General features: G+C 44.4%; 1 protein-coding gene across 6 annotated transcripts in view; it reads right to left on the reverse strand.

The window, feature by feature from the left end:
- GRAMD2B (GRAM domain containing 2B) overlaps positions 1–14,952 on the reverse strand; it is a gene marked incomplete at both ends in the record, with an annotated part of 151,296 nt that overhangs the window by 21,918 nt on the left and 114,426 nt on the right. For 4 of the 6 annotated variants that reach the window (XM_080698309.1, XM_080698308.1, XM_080698312.1 and 1 more), the window contains 4 exons: positions 2,118–2,221; positions 3,581–3,647; positions 6,257–6,368; positions 10,844–10,963. In XM_080698309.1, coding sequence (XP_080554435.1) covers positions 2,118–2,221; positions 3,581–3,647; positions 6,257–6,368; positions 10,844–10,963 — 403 coding nt within the window. Of the gene's footprint in view, positions 1–2,117; positions 2,222–3,580; positions 3,648–6,256; positions 6,369–9,291; positions 9,335–10,843; positions 10,964–14,952 lie in introns of all 6 variants that reach the window. The other 2 variants (XM_080698310.1, XM_080698311.1) reach the window with 1 other exon arrangement.

Genomic DNA, 14,952 nt, shown 5'->3' on the forward strand with positions numbered 1-14,952 from the left:
TCTGCCTTTGCTGCTCTTCTCAGACAGGCTGGCTCTCTCTGAATTCCTCAAAACTATCTTTATGACACCAATGAGCACTGCGTAATCTGCTTTCCCGACCCAGAAACAAATTCTCATAATCTAGAAATCTAGAAGGTATGGTGGAATACTGCCTAATATTGCTTTGCATTCCACTGATTCAGATATTACCTCAAGTCAAAATGTTTACCTAGGCATAACTATGTAATAAAGAAACTATACAAAAATAACATGTTTTTATCTAAGAATAGTATGCTAGTCTAAACATCAACAAGTAAAGATTTTACATTATATTTTTTGAATAGTTTTTATGCAATTGCCAATGATTTTAGGAAGAATATTTAAATAAAGCATATCTATTCAAAACAGAGTTTGTAATCAGCTATTTTAGAAACAGAAAATCTGCTTATTCATCTGGGCATGGTGGCACATGCCTATAATGTCAGTACTTGGGAGGCTGAGCCAGGTCTGAGGTCAGCCCCAGCAACTTAGTGAGGTCCTTAGCAATTTAGTGAGACCTTGCTTCAAAAACAAAAAGGGCTGGGGGTAGCTCAGAGGTAAAATGCCCCTGGGTTCATTAGTATTAAATGAAAAAACAAAAAGCAAAATGAAACTGCTTATTTGTAAGCATGAATCGGGATTACTGAAAACAAACTTGGGTTTCAAAAAACAAACCAAGAAGGTTTTCTGTGGATGTCTTACTCTGATGGCCTGAGCAAACTGTGACGTGATACCATAGTTCAAAGGCAAGGATGTCGCTGGGAAGGGATGATCCTTTCCCTTCCTGAGCCCTCATTGCAGAAGGTGCCGCCTTGGTCAAACTGCTGACTTCTTCAAGTTATGCTCATTTATGCTCAGGTGTGACACACCTCTGCTCCCTGGGTCCATGTTTAAAGAGAAGATGCAGTATCAGAGTAGGCTTGGGCTTGTGGGTCTGTGACTCCCCCAATTCCTGCTTAGGTGTGCTTGGGTGGGGCAAGTTGCTTATTTAGAAGCCTGCCATTCTGGAACTCTCTGACAGTAACTGGTATGAATATGGTACATAAATTGATATTTCTTTAAATAACCGCTTTGGTTTTAATGAGTGCCTCTGAAACAAATTATGGCGCACACCCAATATGGACAGCTCTGAATGTGTCTGGTGACATCTGGGTGAAAGGGATGTAGGGCACTGTGTGGGAGAGGTACAGATGAGTGAGAGTGAAGGAGGAGGGCTTGATCCTTGCCTCACAAGCTCTCTCTCTCTCTCTGACCTGTTTTCTTCTGAATTATTCTGTCTCTCAGTTTATCTTAAATTCCAGAATCCTGGGTGTGACAGAGAAATATCCTGTGATAGACCTCACACCTGCCTTTCTCGTTCTCAGCCACATTGATGATTTCCTAGGTCTTGCTAAGTTCCAGGGCAGATGACCGCAAACCTGTGATCTTCTGAAGGTCTTGCTTCCCAAGTACTGGGATTATAGGCATGTGCTACCCACTGTACCCCAGTCCCCCAGACCCCAACTATGCAGTTTGTTTTTAGTCCCAAGTCTTATACACTCTAGAACAAGAATGACAGTGGGAGGCCAAGTCCACCACCAAAACCCAGAAATCTTTGTTGAGGAAGGTGTGACATCCAGGTGCTAATATTAGCACTCTGCATGACTCGTCCTAGGATAATAATCCCTGAGGCCAGATCCTCACCAAAACTGTCAGCTACACAACCCATCTGCTTTTGCCTTGATTCTTTCCCTACACAACTGCAGAGCTGTTCCCGAGGCCTAGGACAACCAGCCTGAGAGCAGGCTCCTTTCCTGCTTCCTCACTCACTCCTGCTATTTTTTGGGGTGTGTGTGTGGGGTGTGAACAGTGCTGGTCTGCTGCATTCCCCTGGAACCAGGTCTTTGGCCAGGACTACAGTCCACGGTGGTACTGAGGGAAAGAGGAAAGTTAGTGTCATTTGGAGGTAATCAGAGCCTAAAGTATTTGGAACCAAAACAAAATAAACGTTAGAAGAAGGCAGAATAAATATTTATAAATGTAGTTAAATTTTAAGTACTTTATATTTGCAATATCTACAAAATATAGAGTTAGCTTTCTTTTCTAAACATTATACTGACCTTGGTGTCTTTTCCAAAGACTTTGGAATGAAAACAAATCCAGTTTTCTGACACAAAGAGCTTTCCTTGGTATAGTATTTCTTTCTGTAGAGCACAGGTAAAGCCTGGGAGAATATAGACAGGTAAATATAATCACTTCAAATCCCATTAAAATATAATTTCCACTGAAAATAAAAATTGAGCCAGGTATGGGGTACAATACCTATACTTTCAATACTTGGGAAGCTGAGACAGGAGGACTATAGGCTCAAGGTCAGCATCAGCAACTTAGGCCCTGTTTCAAAATAAAAAATGAAATAGGGCTGCAGTGTAGCTTGGACATAGAATGCCTCTGGGTTCAGTCCTTAGTAAAAAAACTAAGTAAATAAATAAATGAATAAATAAAAATTCTGTATAAATTTTGGTGCCTCAAAGATGGGCAGAGAATATACATTTCCCTTCCAAAGTTCTACCATCACTTTTTCACTGTGGCATGAAGCCACAGTGACTGAAGTTATCTTTTATTTATCTATTTTGTGGTACTGGGGATTGAACCCAGGGATGTTTTACCTCTGAACCATACCCCTATCCCTATTTTATTTTATTTTTTAAAGTTTTGAAGCAAGGTCTTGCTAAGTTCCAGGGCAGATGACCGCAAACCTATGATCTTCTGGTCTTGCTTCCCAAGTACTGGGATTATAGGCATGTGCTACCCACCACACCCCAGTCCCCCAGACCCCAACTATGCAGTTTGTTTTTAGTCCCAAGTCTTACACACTCTAGAACAAGAATGACAGTGGGAGGCCAAGTCCACCACCAAAACCCAGAAATCTTTGTTGAGGAAGGTGTGACATCCAGGTGCTAATATTAGCACTCTGCCTCTCTCTTCTAGACTCAGTAATGAAATGGATGGTCTCTGAGGGAAGACAGGTGACCACACCTCCTGCCTGGAGGTCATGGCAGGAATCCAGCATCTGGCCTTCACATCTGTACACTGAGAGAGGCTCCAACCGAATGCTGGGCCCTGAGATGAGCCCCTCACTCAAATAGCTTCTGGGAAGACGTTTCGGTTTGACCCCCACACCCTGCATAGCACAGATATTAGCACATCCATCCATTTCAACTTGTGTTTCACTTTAACCTTCTTCTAGTAGCCTCTCATGCCCCAGGCTTGTTATCCTAAATCTCAGGGTGATTCAATCACATTCATTTCAGCAATAAATACTAGAGGCAAGGAGATCATTTTGGAGCCATCCTGGGTGATTCCTTATCGTGTGGAAAGATTCGGCTTCTCATTCTGGTCTTGTATCTTTCAAGGAGCTTGGTGAAAGGTGACGGTAGCTGGCATTGCTACATGACCCAGTCTCTTCAGAAACCTAGTTCCTTGGATGACTGGGTCCCCAGAATGTGCTTTCTTTATCCTCCAAACTAATTAGCAACTTTTCAGATATGTAGCTTGAAAAGTCGAACCTGTCAGAACTTACTTTGTCTCAGTGGCTCCTCGGTCGGGACATCAAGAAACAACTTGTGAAAGTGCATGTTCGCTTTGAACTACAAGAACAAAACACAGGTGGCATCGTGCTTAATGTTGGGGAAATGTTACACATTAGAACTCCAATTTGATGCGATAATCACCTCCTCCCTCTTTAACATTGCCTTTAGGAATTCATCCTCTATGATCTTATAAAGTCTCCAACACAACCCTTCAGCAAGATGCAGTGGAATCAGGGCATGACAGTTCATTTTCCAACATGCTTAGTGCCTTGCTGCATGGACAGCAGAGGTGATGGGGCAGGACAGGGTGCTCCCGATATGAAAGGGGATGACATTCTAGGGAGTCTCAGTAGGGAAGGCACTGGATCCAGAGCACTAGAGACAGGAGTGGGTGCCCTCGGAAGAGCACGGGTAAAGTCTCTGCATGCATGAACCTGACCTTAAGTCTCTGCCCCAGCTCCTCCTTGGTGTACAGTCATGGCCTAGTCACTTAACTTCCCCGGGCCTCAGTTCCTCTTCTGTGCCAGGGAGGTGCCATGAGCTCACATGGGATAACACATCTAAATAACCCACTGCTACCCTGTCATTGTGAAGGCAATTCCTCAGCCAGCGGCAGGAGGGCAGAAGTACACAAGTGGGATTTCATACAAAGCATCCAACTCTCCAGGGCAGAGTAAGACCCAAGAGTCTGAAATGCTGTGAACAGCTTCATTTTCAAGGAATCTGTCTCCAGGGAGTGACGATGACAGCTGGCAGCCGGCACTGTAGTGTGCGAAGGCTCTCTCAAACCTCCTCCACACAAAGCACTGGGATCCTGATGTCCCCATGGTAGGGTTAGGGCCCATGCCTCAGGGACACTGACAGCATCGCCCACCCCGCACCACTCGGAGGCAGAGTTCAGTCCTCCGTCTGAGCCACTCTGCTGTATCAGATGTTTCCAAAGAAAAAGCCTGATGAGAACAGAGAGCTACGGCTAGTAGGCACCTGAGAGGCAGCTATTTTACAGATGAATACTCAGTATAAAGTACACTACCTCAGACGGCTTTCTGGGAGGACATTTTGGGTCTGGAAAGCTACCTTGATGAAAGCTAGGTACTCTAGGAGGGCTTCACAGAGATTCTGTTATTAATGGCAACAGGGAGCATTGGCTGCACTCATTTTAAAATATCCTAGATTAGCTGGGTGTGGTGGCGCACACCTGTAATCCCAGTACTTGGGAGGCTGCGACAGGAGGATTGTGGGTTTGAGGATGGTCTCAGCAAGTAATGTGGCTCTCATCAACCTAATCAGACCCAGTTTCAAAATAAAAATAAAAGAGGGCTGGGGGTATAGCTTGGAGGCAGAGTGTCCCTGGGTTCAATCCCTAGTGCCACAAAAAAATAAAAAATAAAAAAAATCTTAGGTTACAGAGTCTTTGGAAATGTGAGTAAATAAATACCAGGAATGAGCTAAATTAGAAATGATATAGCCAATAAATTAAATACTTGGCTCTTGATTGGATCCTAGAGACAGAAACAACAACAACAAAAACACCTTTAAAAAGGACATTCCTCAAGCCCGGCGTGATGGCGCAACCTTGTCATCCCAACACTTGGGAGGCTGGGATGGGAGAATCTGGGTTCATGGCCAGCCTCAGCGACTTAGCGAGGTCCTCTGCAACTTAGTCAGACCCTGTTTCAAAATAAAGAATAAAAAATGGGCTGAGGGTGTAGCTCAGAGGTAGAATGCCCCTGGGTTCCATCCCCAGCACCACACACACAAAGAGGACATTCTTTAGCTGGGCAGGGTGGCACATACTGATAACCCTAATACTTGGGAAGCAGAGACAGGAAGATTGTATCTTCCAGGTCAGCATCAGCAGCTTAGTGAAACTCTCATCAGCCTAGTGAGAGCCTGATTCAAAACAAAAAATTAGACAGCCCCGAGGGTGTAGCTTAGAGGCAGAATGCCCCTGGGATTCAAATCCCAGTATATATATATAAAAAAAAGACTCTTTATAGGACAATTACAGAAATTAAAAATGAAAGTGATATTTAGTTAAATTTCAAGGGTGTGTCAATACTTTGGGTCATGTATCCAAACAAAGACCAACCAGTGACAGAGCATGTCCTCAGTATATGAGAGGTCCTAGGTTCATTCCCCAGCATCAAAAACAAAAGAGAAAACAAAAATCCTCCAAACTCCTGGCCCCCATAAGCCCGTCACACGCTGTGATGCAGCATAGGCTTTGTTATCCGTCTGGGTGTATTTTAGAGCAGAACTGGACTGACTTGTGCAGAATCATGACCCTGCTCATAGGTCTCCTCTGTGTGCAGCTACTGCCTTCCTGGACTCTGTAACTGTAATGTGTGCATGTCACACTCTCATCCTGCTAATTATTAGACAAGCACCTGGCTATTGGTCCTGCTCTCTGGGTACTTGTCAGAGTTGGAGGCCACCACTCACATTCACTACCTCTCATTATGTGTTGAGAGGTTAATTGTGGAATTTAATATTGATGAAAAGTGGACCAGGGGAATTACAATTTGTCTTTCTTCTAAGCTCCCTGAGCTCTGTGTCTGTGCTAGCCCTGAGCAGCAGGAAGCTGCAGGCCCTGGTTCTTTCTCTCCCTTGGACCCAGCAGTTGTGTCACCCTCTGAGAAAATATACAACCCGCCCCTAGTCACCTGGCTGGAAGATGAAGACTTTTTCCTTTCTGTCTTGGGGTCATTTTTGCTTTCTGTTTTGCAGTCGTTTTTATCGCTTGCTAAAGAGGCGCCATCGAAACTGGATTTTGACCTGGGGAAATAAAACCCAGGAGATTAGAAGATGAATTATTTATGCCCCTCATTAATTTAATATGATAAATCCTGATTATTACACCATGTCACGAGAAAACCTGACATTTGTTTTTCTTGTCTAGATATTGGTAGTCCTTCATGATACTGTAGGCCATTTACACAGCACGTGTCTTGGGTGAGTAGGAGCTGAAAGCAGGCTGTAATCACCAAGTACCGTGCATGTATGAGTCCTAGTGCTGTGATCACCAAGTACCGTGCATGTATGAGTCCTAGTGCTGTGATGATCACCAAGTACCACGCACGTATGTGTCCTAGTGGTAATTATGAACAAGTTCTATAATTATGTAGCTGCTTTCTTATTCATGGGGGGAAATGGCACACAGGAAACCCATTATTTTGTATTATTATTCCTTAAAGATCCATTCCATATTTGGTTTAAAGTACATTTAGGAATAATCTGAAGTAATTTGGGCTCCACACAGGGACAGAAATGGCTAAACTTAGAAGTAACCTTAACCTTTGATTTTCAGTTGGGAGAAGACGGGCCATGTGAGAGAGAACCGATAACTTATAAAAGGAGAAACAGCAATTGAGATGTGAAAGCAATTATGTCATTTTGAAAGTATTTTAATCACTATGAAGAGGATGAGTACTTGAAGCAAATTAACAAATAAAATTATAGCTATAGTTTAATCAAAGAATACTTTTGTTTCAGAACTATGAATATTTTACAAGTGTTAATTGAGTGGGTATTGTCTTAAATACCTTGGGCACACAAAGCAGTCTTTCTCTTTAGGAAGCTTGTATACAGATACGTCAAATATTTTTTTTTAAAAGGCAGTGTATGATTTAGCAACACAAATCAGAGGAGTAAGGAGAAGATACAGAGACAACAAGGCCAACGAGAGGCAAGAGAGCGGAGACCAACAGAGCAATGTGGGTTTAATAAGCAGGGCTGCCAGGGTGAGCGGGAACTGGGTATGAGGAAGACAGACAAACATCCAGACTGGAAAAGCAGTAAAAGTGAAATCAGGAAAGAAAAAAATAAGTCGGGGGTGGTAGCACACGTCTGTAATCCAGCATTTGGGAGGAAGAGACAGGAGGATCTGGGTTCGAGGACAGCCTTAGCTACTTAGTAAGGTCCTCTGCAACTCAGTGAGACCTTGTTTCAAAATAAAGAATAAAAAAGTCAAATCTAAGTCTTCCTTTGTCCTGTCAAAGGCAGAGCTCAGAGCTCCAAAAATCTTTTTAAAGGCGATTCTAGCCCTGGCTTTCCATTTTAGCAGATGTGTGAATTTGTACTTATCTTCAACCTTATAGCTAAAAACAGCTAAAACAGCCATAAATAGTCATAGCAACACATGTATGTTTTCTAGAGGTAGTTATGAAACAGTTTTATATATATTTTTTGTGGTACTGGGATTGAACCCAGACGCATTCTATCTCTGAGTTGCACTCCCAGTCCTATTTTATTTGAAACAGGGTCTCAGTAAGTTGCTAAAGAGCCTTGCTAAGTTGCTGACACTGGCTTCAAACCTGTAATCCTCTTGTCTCAGCATCCAAAGCACTGGGATTACAGGCATGCACCACTATGCCCAGCTAAATTTTCTAATTTTGTAGTTACTTTCTTGGTCACTGGGGTGGGGGTGGGGCATGGTACACATGAAACTCATAATTTTTCATTATTATTCCCTAAAATAGGCTTTGTTACATGTTTGGCTCAAAGTATATTTAGGAAGAATCTGAAGTAATTTGGGTGTCACAAAGGGAGAGAAATGACTAAACTTAGAAGTGGCATTAGTTGGGAGGCTGAGATAGGAGGATTGTGGTTTGCGGACAGCCTCAGCAGCTACTTGCTGCTGCTGCTGCTGCTGCTACTACTATCTGTTTCGAAATAAAGAATAAAAAATAGAGCTAGGGGTGTAGCTTGGAGGTAGAATGCCTCTGGGTTTCATCCCCAGTACTGCAAAAAAAAAAAAAAAAAGTGGCATTAGGCTCTGATATTCTCAGCTGTGAAAGGATGGGTCACCTAATGTCCATGTTCCTTCTAGTCTCAAAAGCTTGTGCTTCAACAATGCTCAAAGCACAGGTCTCAGCAACTCAAACTGTAAATTCCCCGGGAATTGCAGAGATTACATTTTTGGAAATTTAATTTCAAGTCCTCTACTTGAAATGTTTGTACTCTACTTAAAAATAAAATTATTTTTTACAAATGTCCAATTTCCATTTATTCATCCTACTTACTAATTTGAGTAGACTGCCTCTACTGACTGGAGTGAATCAGTATTAGTAGAGTTAGGGAAGCAGCCAGGTCTTTGGGAGAACCTGGGATTGCGCATAGCAAATGCGGCACCTAGGCTATCCTGCCTTGGTAACGTCAAAAAGTCCAGCAGCAGAGGGCCACCTGCGCAGCACAGACCTGCAGGGGTGGGATGCTTCTTTACACGGGATTGCTATCTCTGGGTCTTCCAAACCATGTTATTCCCACTTCCTATAGGTGTCTATGAGCAGAACGGGAAGCTTTGCGCAAAATCCAAAGTGTGGGGCCTTTATACAAGAGTATAAGAATTCAGGCAGGGAGCAGAGCATTAGGCCCTGTGATAGCACAGGCCACATACTGTGCAGTGCCCCACACACATCCTGCTGAGATATGTGCTGTTCTCATCTGCTGTCCGGGGAGTCAGAGTACAACCAAGAGAGTTCACAAGGTGACTGCTGCAGATGGAGGACAGTGGTGAAAGACACACAAACAGCAAACAACAGGTTCTGTGCCTGTGTGATAGTGAGGCAGGATGCTCTGACAAGAAGCAACCACAGAACACATGGTGAAAAGCCAGAGGCCACAAAACAGGCACAGAGAAAAGATGGAGAGAGCGGACTGGAGTCTGAAAAGGGGAAACTGAGGAAGAGTTAAGACTTACGCTTGGTCCTGAATGAAGTATAGGTTTGGAGAGAAGGTATGGACTGGGAGCCAGGAAAGAAGTGAAAAGCAGGAATTAGTTAATTGTCTCTTAGCAGTGGCCAAAGAGGGAGAAGGTAGCAGTTCTAACAGTCCTAATAATGGGGAGGGAGAACAATCAATCACTCCTCAGTAGAAACTAAACAAACAAACAAACACAACACTAGGAGTCAGGCCTGCTGGCATACATTTGTAATCCCAGGACTTGGGAGGCTGAGAGAAGGGGCTTCAGCAACATAGTGAGGCCCTCAACAACTTAGTGAGAACTTGTTTCACAATAAAAAATAAAAAGGGCTCCAGTTATTGAAGGGGAAATACTAGCTAAGTTTGGATGGTAAGATAGGAGAGGAGGAAGGTCGGTCTTGATTAACGAGGGTCTACACCTGAACATGTGTAAAATTATGAATAAGTCATGGTTAACCTGGACAGCCATTGGTGGGAGTGGGGAAAGGAAAATGGGGGCGGGGGGGGGAGGGCATCAAATATAGTGTAAATGTATACTATTTACGTTCAATAAAAAAATTGTTTAAAAAAAAAAAAGGCTGAGGGTGTAGGGAGTAGAATGCTCCTGGGTTACTTTCTTAGTACCTACCTACCAGCCAACCAACCACCCATCCAATAACTCCAATAACAACCCCCCCACACATTTGGGGCTGGGGGTGTAGGTCTGTGGTAGAGTACTTGCCTAGTATGTATGAGACCCTGGGTTCAATCTTCAGGACAAAACAAAAAGCAAAATACAAAATTCCCACAAAAAACAAAAAAACTGACCAATAAAACAAACAAAAACCCAGCAAATAAGCAAATATCCCCCACATTTACCTATCACTGACCAACTGACCGTTGTTTTAGCGACCCTCTTTTAGGACTAAAAGGTAGCATTTTTTTTTTTTCTTTTTGGTGGTACTAAGTTCTGAACACAGGGACATTCTATTTCTGAAACTACACACCCAGTCCCTTTTATTTTTTATGTTGGTGAGTCAGGGGTCTTCAGTTGCTGAGGGTCTTGCTAAGTTATGACCTTCCTGGTAGTTGGAGCCTCTGAGAATGAGGAGTCTGCAGCAGCTGTAAATCTCAAACTGGCTCTCCCCTCCTACCCTCCAACCAAGCCAGGCCTCCCTCACAGCCCAGGCCAGACACCAGAGGCGCAGAGGCTTTCTGGGATGGGTTAGCCCCTGCTCTTCCCCATGGCTTCGAGGAAGGTGAGGTAAGTGTGCTCCCCAGAGGCTGCGCAGCCCTGCCGGTGGCCAGCCTTCCCAGGAGCCTCATAACTGTGCTTGGGACGCCAGTGCTTGGGAAAGAGCAGCATTCTGCGGAAGGCCTGGGCAGGAGAAGCTGCGAGTGCTGGAAGAGCTGGGGAAGTGCAGCACAGGCTCAGGCTTCAAGGAAGGAGCTCTGTTCTTTCTCAAGGGCATTCATTGCCCAATGTTGATCTAGACTCTCAACAAGGACCATAAAACCAGAAGCTCCAGCACCTCCCGCAGCCCGGAGCCAGGGGTCGAAGGTGGACTCACCGCAGGCAAATGCTTCTCTTCTGGTCTGGGGACTCAGCCTCCAGGGACCAGGTAGGAGACTGGGCTGTTGGAGACCTGCAGGCTTTCTTTTTGTCCTCCACACCATTCTCAGCCTCCGAGCTGCAGAAGAGAGAAAAACGCTTCATCTCAGTCATCCGACCTCGAGGTCTGGAGAGTGGGATGGTCTTGATCCCCACTGACAGGTCATCAACTTTGACAGCGGCGCCCTTTCCCAATCTCCATTCTAACCCTTCTCTGCTGGGGCCTGGAGGGGGTAGCTGCAGGTCACATCTGTACACCTGTACCCATCGGACTGCAGGGCTCCTCAGCCTCCAGTGTGGGCTGTGTGGCCTGTGCTGCCGGGCCCTGACCAGTGTGGGTGTGGGCTGGGCCGGCAAATCACCTGGAGGCGGGGAGGGCCCAGGGCGCAGGCGCAAGTGGCTGCCTCCAGGTGCGGGAACCCCCACCCCTTTGTTTGCACTTCTCTTATGTCACTTATCACCTTTTGTTGTAGTTATGAAGGTCCCACTTTGGGTGGCTGTTGTTTTAACCAAGCACTTCCCTAAGCAATTTACAGTCTGTAATCTTTACAGCCACCCAGGCTAGGCAGGAATCCTACCTTCATTTGACAGAGAAATCTGAGGCGCTCACTGATCATCTTGCCCAGTTCAAAGAGCTAGCTTCTGTCTTGGTTGGGATTTAAACTTGGTTCTCTCCATATGTAGTGTTTTTGCATACAAACACTATCCATCCATCCACCCATCCATCCATCCCCTTAGCCACTAACTTGTCCATTTATCCCCCTTCTGAGTTCTTCAGAGAGCTCTGGAGTGGGAGTGGGGTGGGACTCTTATCCACTTTACACTAATCACGGGTCTAGGATGGTGATGGATATAGTCCTGATCAGCAGGCTTTGGAAGAATGAGGTCAGACCTCAGTACAAGAGAGAGTGGAAGGATCTAGAAGAGAACGTAAGCCAAGGGATTTTTCCTTAAACCACTAACAAATGGATGACGCCAGTGTACTGGACTCCAAAGACACTTGGGGACAAGTTCTGGCATGGGAAGCAGGACAGGAAGGACCCTGAAGGGAGAACAGAACTTGTTATTTGCGGATTAGACTTTCGTTGATGGCAGCCTGCACAGAAGAACTCACACGCCATACTTCTGAGGGTGTGAGAACTCCCTCGTGGCTGAGCATGAAGTAAGATGAAATAAAATGGAAAAGCTCACATTTCTGGACAAGAACAACAGGAGAGCTTTTTTCCATGTGCTAAAATGGCATTGTCATTACAGATTGGCTAATTTGAATCCTAACTTACCACCGATTAGGTATTTTCACATGCATCTGACCCACGGTCAGGAAATGTTTTTGGTCAGTTCAGGCCTTGTGGTTGCTTGCTGGCTATTTTTTACAGCATATGAGCCCTGGAGGCCATACTCAGAGTTATATCCTAATGTCAAGATCAAGTATATCTGACAATATCCAACTGACGATTCCTATAAATGATGATGTTCCTTATGTGACAAAAGGTACAGGGGAGGCCTTGAAATATTATTTTAAAAATACTGCTTTGGTTTGAAATAAGAAAACTGAACTTTATTTAATTTTAGTATTAATGTATGAACTCAAAGAGTTTTAGGACTGTTTGGTGGCCGTGGAGCTTATCTTGCCTTTTCTCTCTATTTCTGAAGATATACATGTTACTTCCTGATCTTCAAAAGTTTTGGGCAAATGGCATGCTGGTGCATGCCTGTAATCCCAGTCCTTGGGAGGCCAAGACAGGAGGATCACAGGTTCCAGGACAGCCTCAGCAATGTAAGGAGACTCTCAGAAACTTAGTACAATCCTGTTCCAAAACAAAAAATAAAAAGAGCTCGGGGTGTAGCTTGGAGGTAGAGCATTCCCGGGTTCAATCCCCATTACCACACACACACAAAAAATTATCAGGCAGAAATCCACTAGAGAAGCCCTCTTTAAGGAAGGAGACTAATTGAGTGTGGAACTTTGATAATTCATCCTAGCATGAATTTTAATATTTGCTAAATTTTATGGAGGGTCGGAATAAGATGTAGGGGCAGAGCCATAGCTATCCTACAGAGCAGTTTTGTGCAGAAAGAGCCACTCTTGTTAAGAACCATTCAGAGAATAATGCCCCTCTGTTAAGAGGCAGCCCTCCTGATACTTGGCTTGGCAGACAGAATCGGCCCCTCACTCTGGGCACAAACAGCCCCATGCCAAGACGCAAAGGGAGCTGAGCCTGAGCTGGCGTGGGGCCCCTTCTTGACCTTGGCCCTTCCCGGTCAGGTGTTCTGTGCAGTGCAAGGTACTAAGGTGCTTAATCACATGCAGTGGTTCTTTGCCAGGGGCTCCAGCTTAATGCTTTAAGATCACAGTGCACACCTGTGAGCATCCTATTGACACCACAGCATAACTCAGTGCAAAACACACTGGTGTGCTCAACCTAAAATAGCCTCTCTCCAGATGTTCTCTACCCCACTCTTCCATAAGTTTGTGCCTTTCTCCGTGACAGTCCTACCAGTGGCATGTCCTCCTCAAAGTTTCTGTCTCACTTCTCTCCATTCTGCTGCTCCTTTTATGGCTCACCAGGTACCTAATCAATTAATGCCTTGAGATCCTAACTTTTCTCCCTAATATCTTAGCTATCCAACTACTACACTAAGGTTCTCACCAGTAGGGACTTCTGGTTTCTCTAATTACCAAGCTTAGCATTTTGCTCAAAGTAGTCATTTAGATGTTGACTGATGTGGGATTAATTATGTGTTGTCTCAGAGAAAAAGTGAATTCCATCTATGGGTTGATTCCGTTTTAGGTTTTTGTTTATGTACAGGCTCAAACAAGTTAGTTCCTAACAGGTGAAATTTTTTTTTTTTCCCCCTGCAAGTGCCCCTTACCTTGGAGGTCGTGTCAGCAGCAGACTGAAACTACACAGAATCTAAACAGCAGAGACACGCCTGTGTGTTTGGGTGAGCAGAGTGTGGAAGGGGCTATGGAATGCTTCCTCAGGGGCTTTCAGTAACTTTGAAGTTACTGTCAATGAAGCTAAACAGGCTTATTTAAATCATGAAAATAAGACAATCAGTATTATCTTTTTAAACAAGAAGATAGAGCTCTTCAAGATATTGAGTAAAAGAGTCAACTAAAAAACCAACCAACCAACCAATCCGAGGCTCTTTCAACAGATTTCTATTGGAACATTTCCTGTTGGCTGGAGGCTCAGTGTTGTAAGTGGGCCGATAGTCCTAGGTACCCACAGAAACAGCAGAACACGTTGGAAACACATTGTCCCCCTTCACCTGGCCTTGGCAGGTTATTTCTTCTTCCCTCTCCAACCCAAACTTAAGCATCAGTCAGAGGTCATGGGAGCATTCCAACAGGAATTGCAGGGCAGCTAGACATTTGTGCACCAACCAAGGCTGGCTTCACCTGCGAGCAGACAGCATTTTATTACCAGCTAGGATGAGCTGGTTCCAATAAAACACTGCCACACAAACTATTACACAATCTATAAATAAAAACACAGGTTGGGCCACACTTATTGACAGTCTAAGATCTGTCACCTACCATGCCTCAGTAGTCTGATGATGATGTGAAATCAGATTTCACAATTTCTAAGTAGAATTTTACATGGCGTCAGCTACCATTCCATCAGGAGACAGTCTCTGTGAGTTAGAAGCAAAGGCTGTGCTCTTTTGTCTTGTCACACCAGTCTCCCAGGGCCTTTGTCCTTTCTGCTGGGAATGCACTCTACCCAGTTATGTTCACCTGCAAGTCCAGATAAGGAAGTAGCTACTGGGCAGAAGCCATGACTTAGCTTCATCTCAGGTGAATGAAAACAAGTGTCTTTCTGTGGTTTAGTCCAGGAAGTAGGGTTTTATTTATTCTTACAATAATAATTCCCTGTGTTAAATTAGTTTAAGTTTAAGCATAAAAATGTGTCATTAAACTTCCTTGTGTTAGCTGGGCGCGGTGGCACACTCTTGTAATCACAGCATTTGAGAAGCTGATACAGGAGGATCAGGGTTTCTCGGTCAGCCTCAGCTACTTAGTGAGGCCCTATTCAAAATAAAGAAAAATCCCATGTAGTG

This window comes from Muscardinus avellanarius, assembly GCF_963383645.1.
Source record: "Muscardinus avellanarius genome assembly, chromosome: 7".
Classification (NCBI taxonomy): Eukaryota; Metazoa; Chordata; class Mammalia; order Rodentia; family Gliridae; genus Muscardinus; species Muscardinus avellanarius.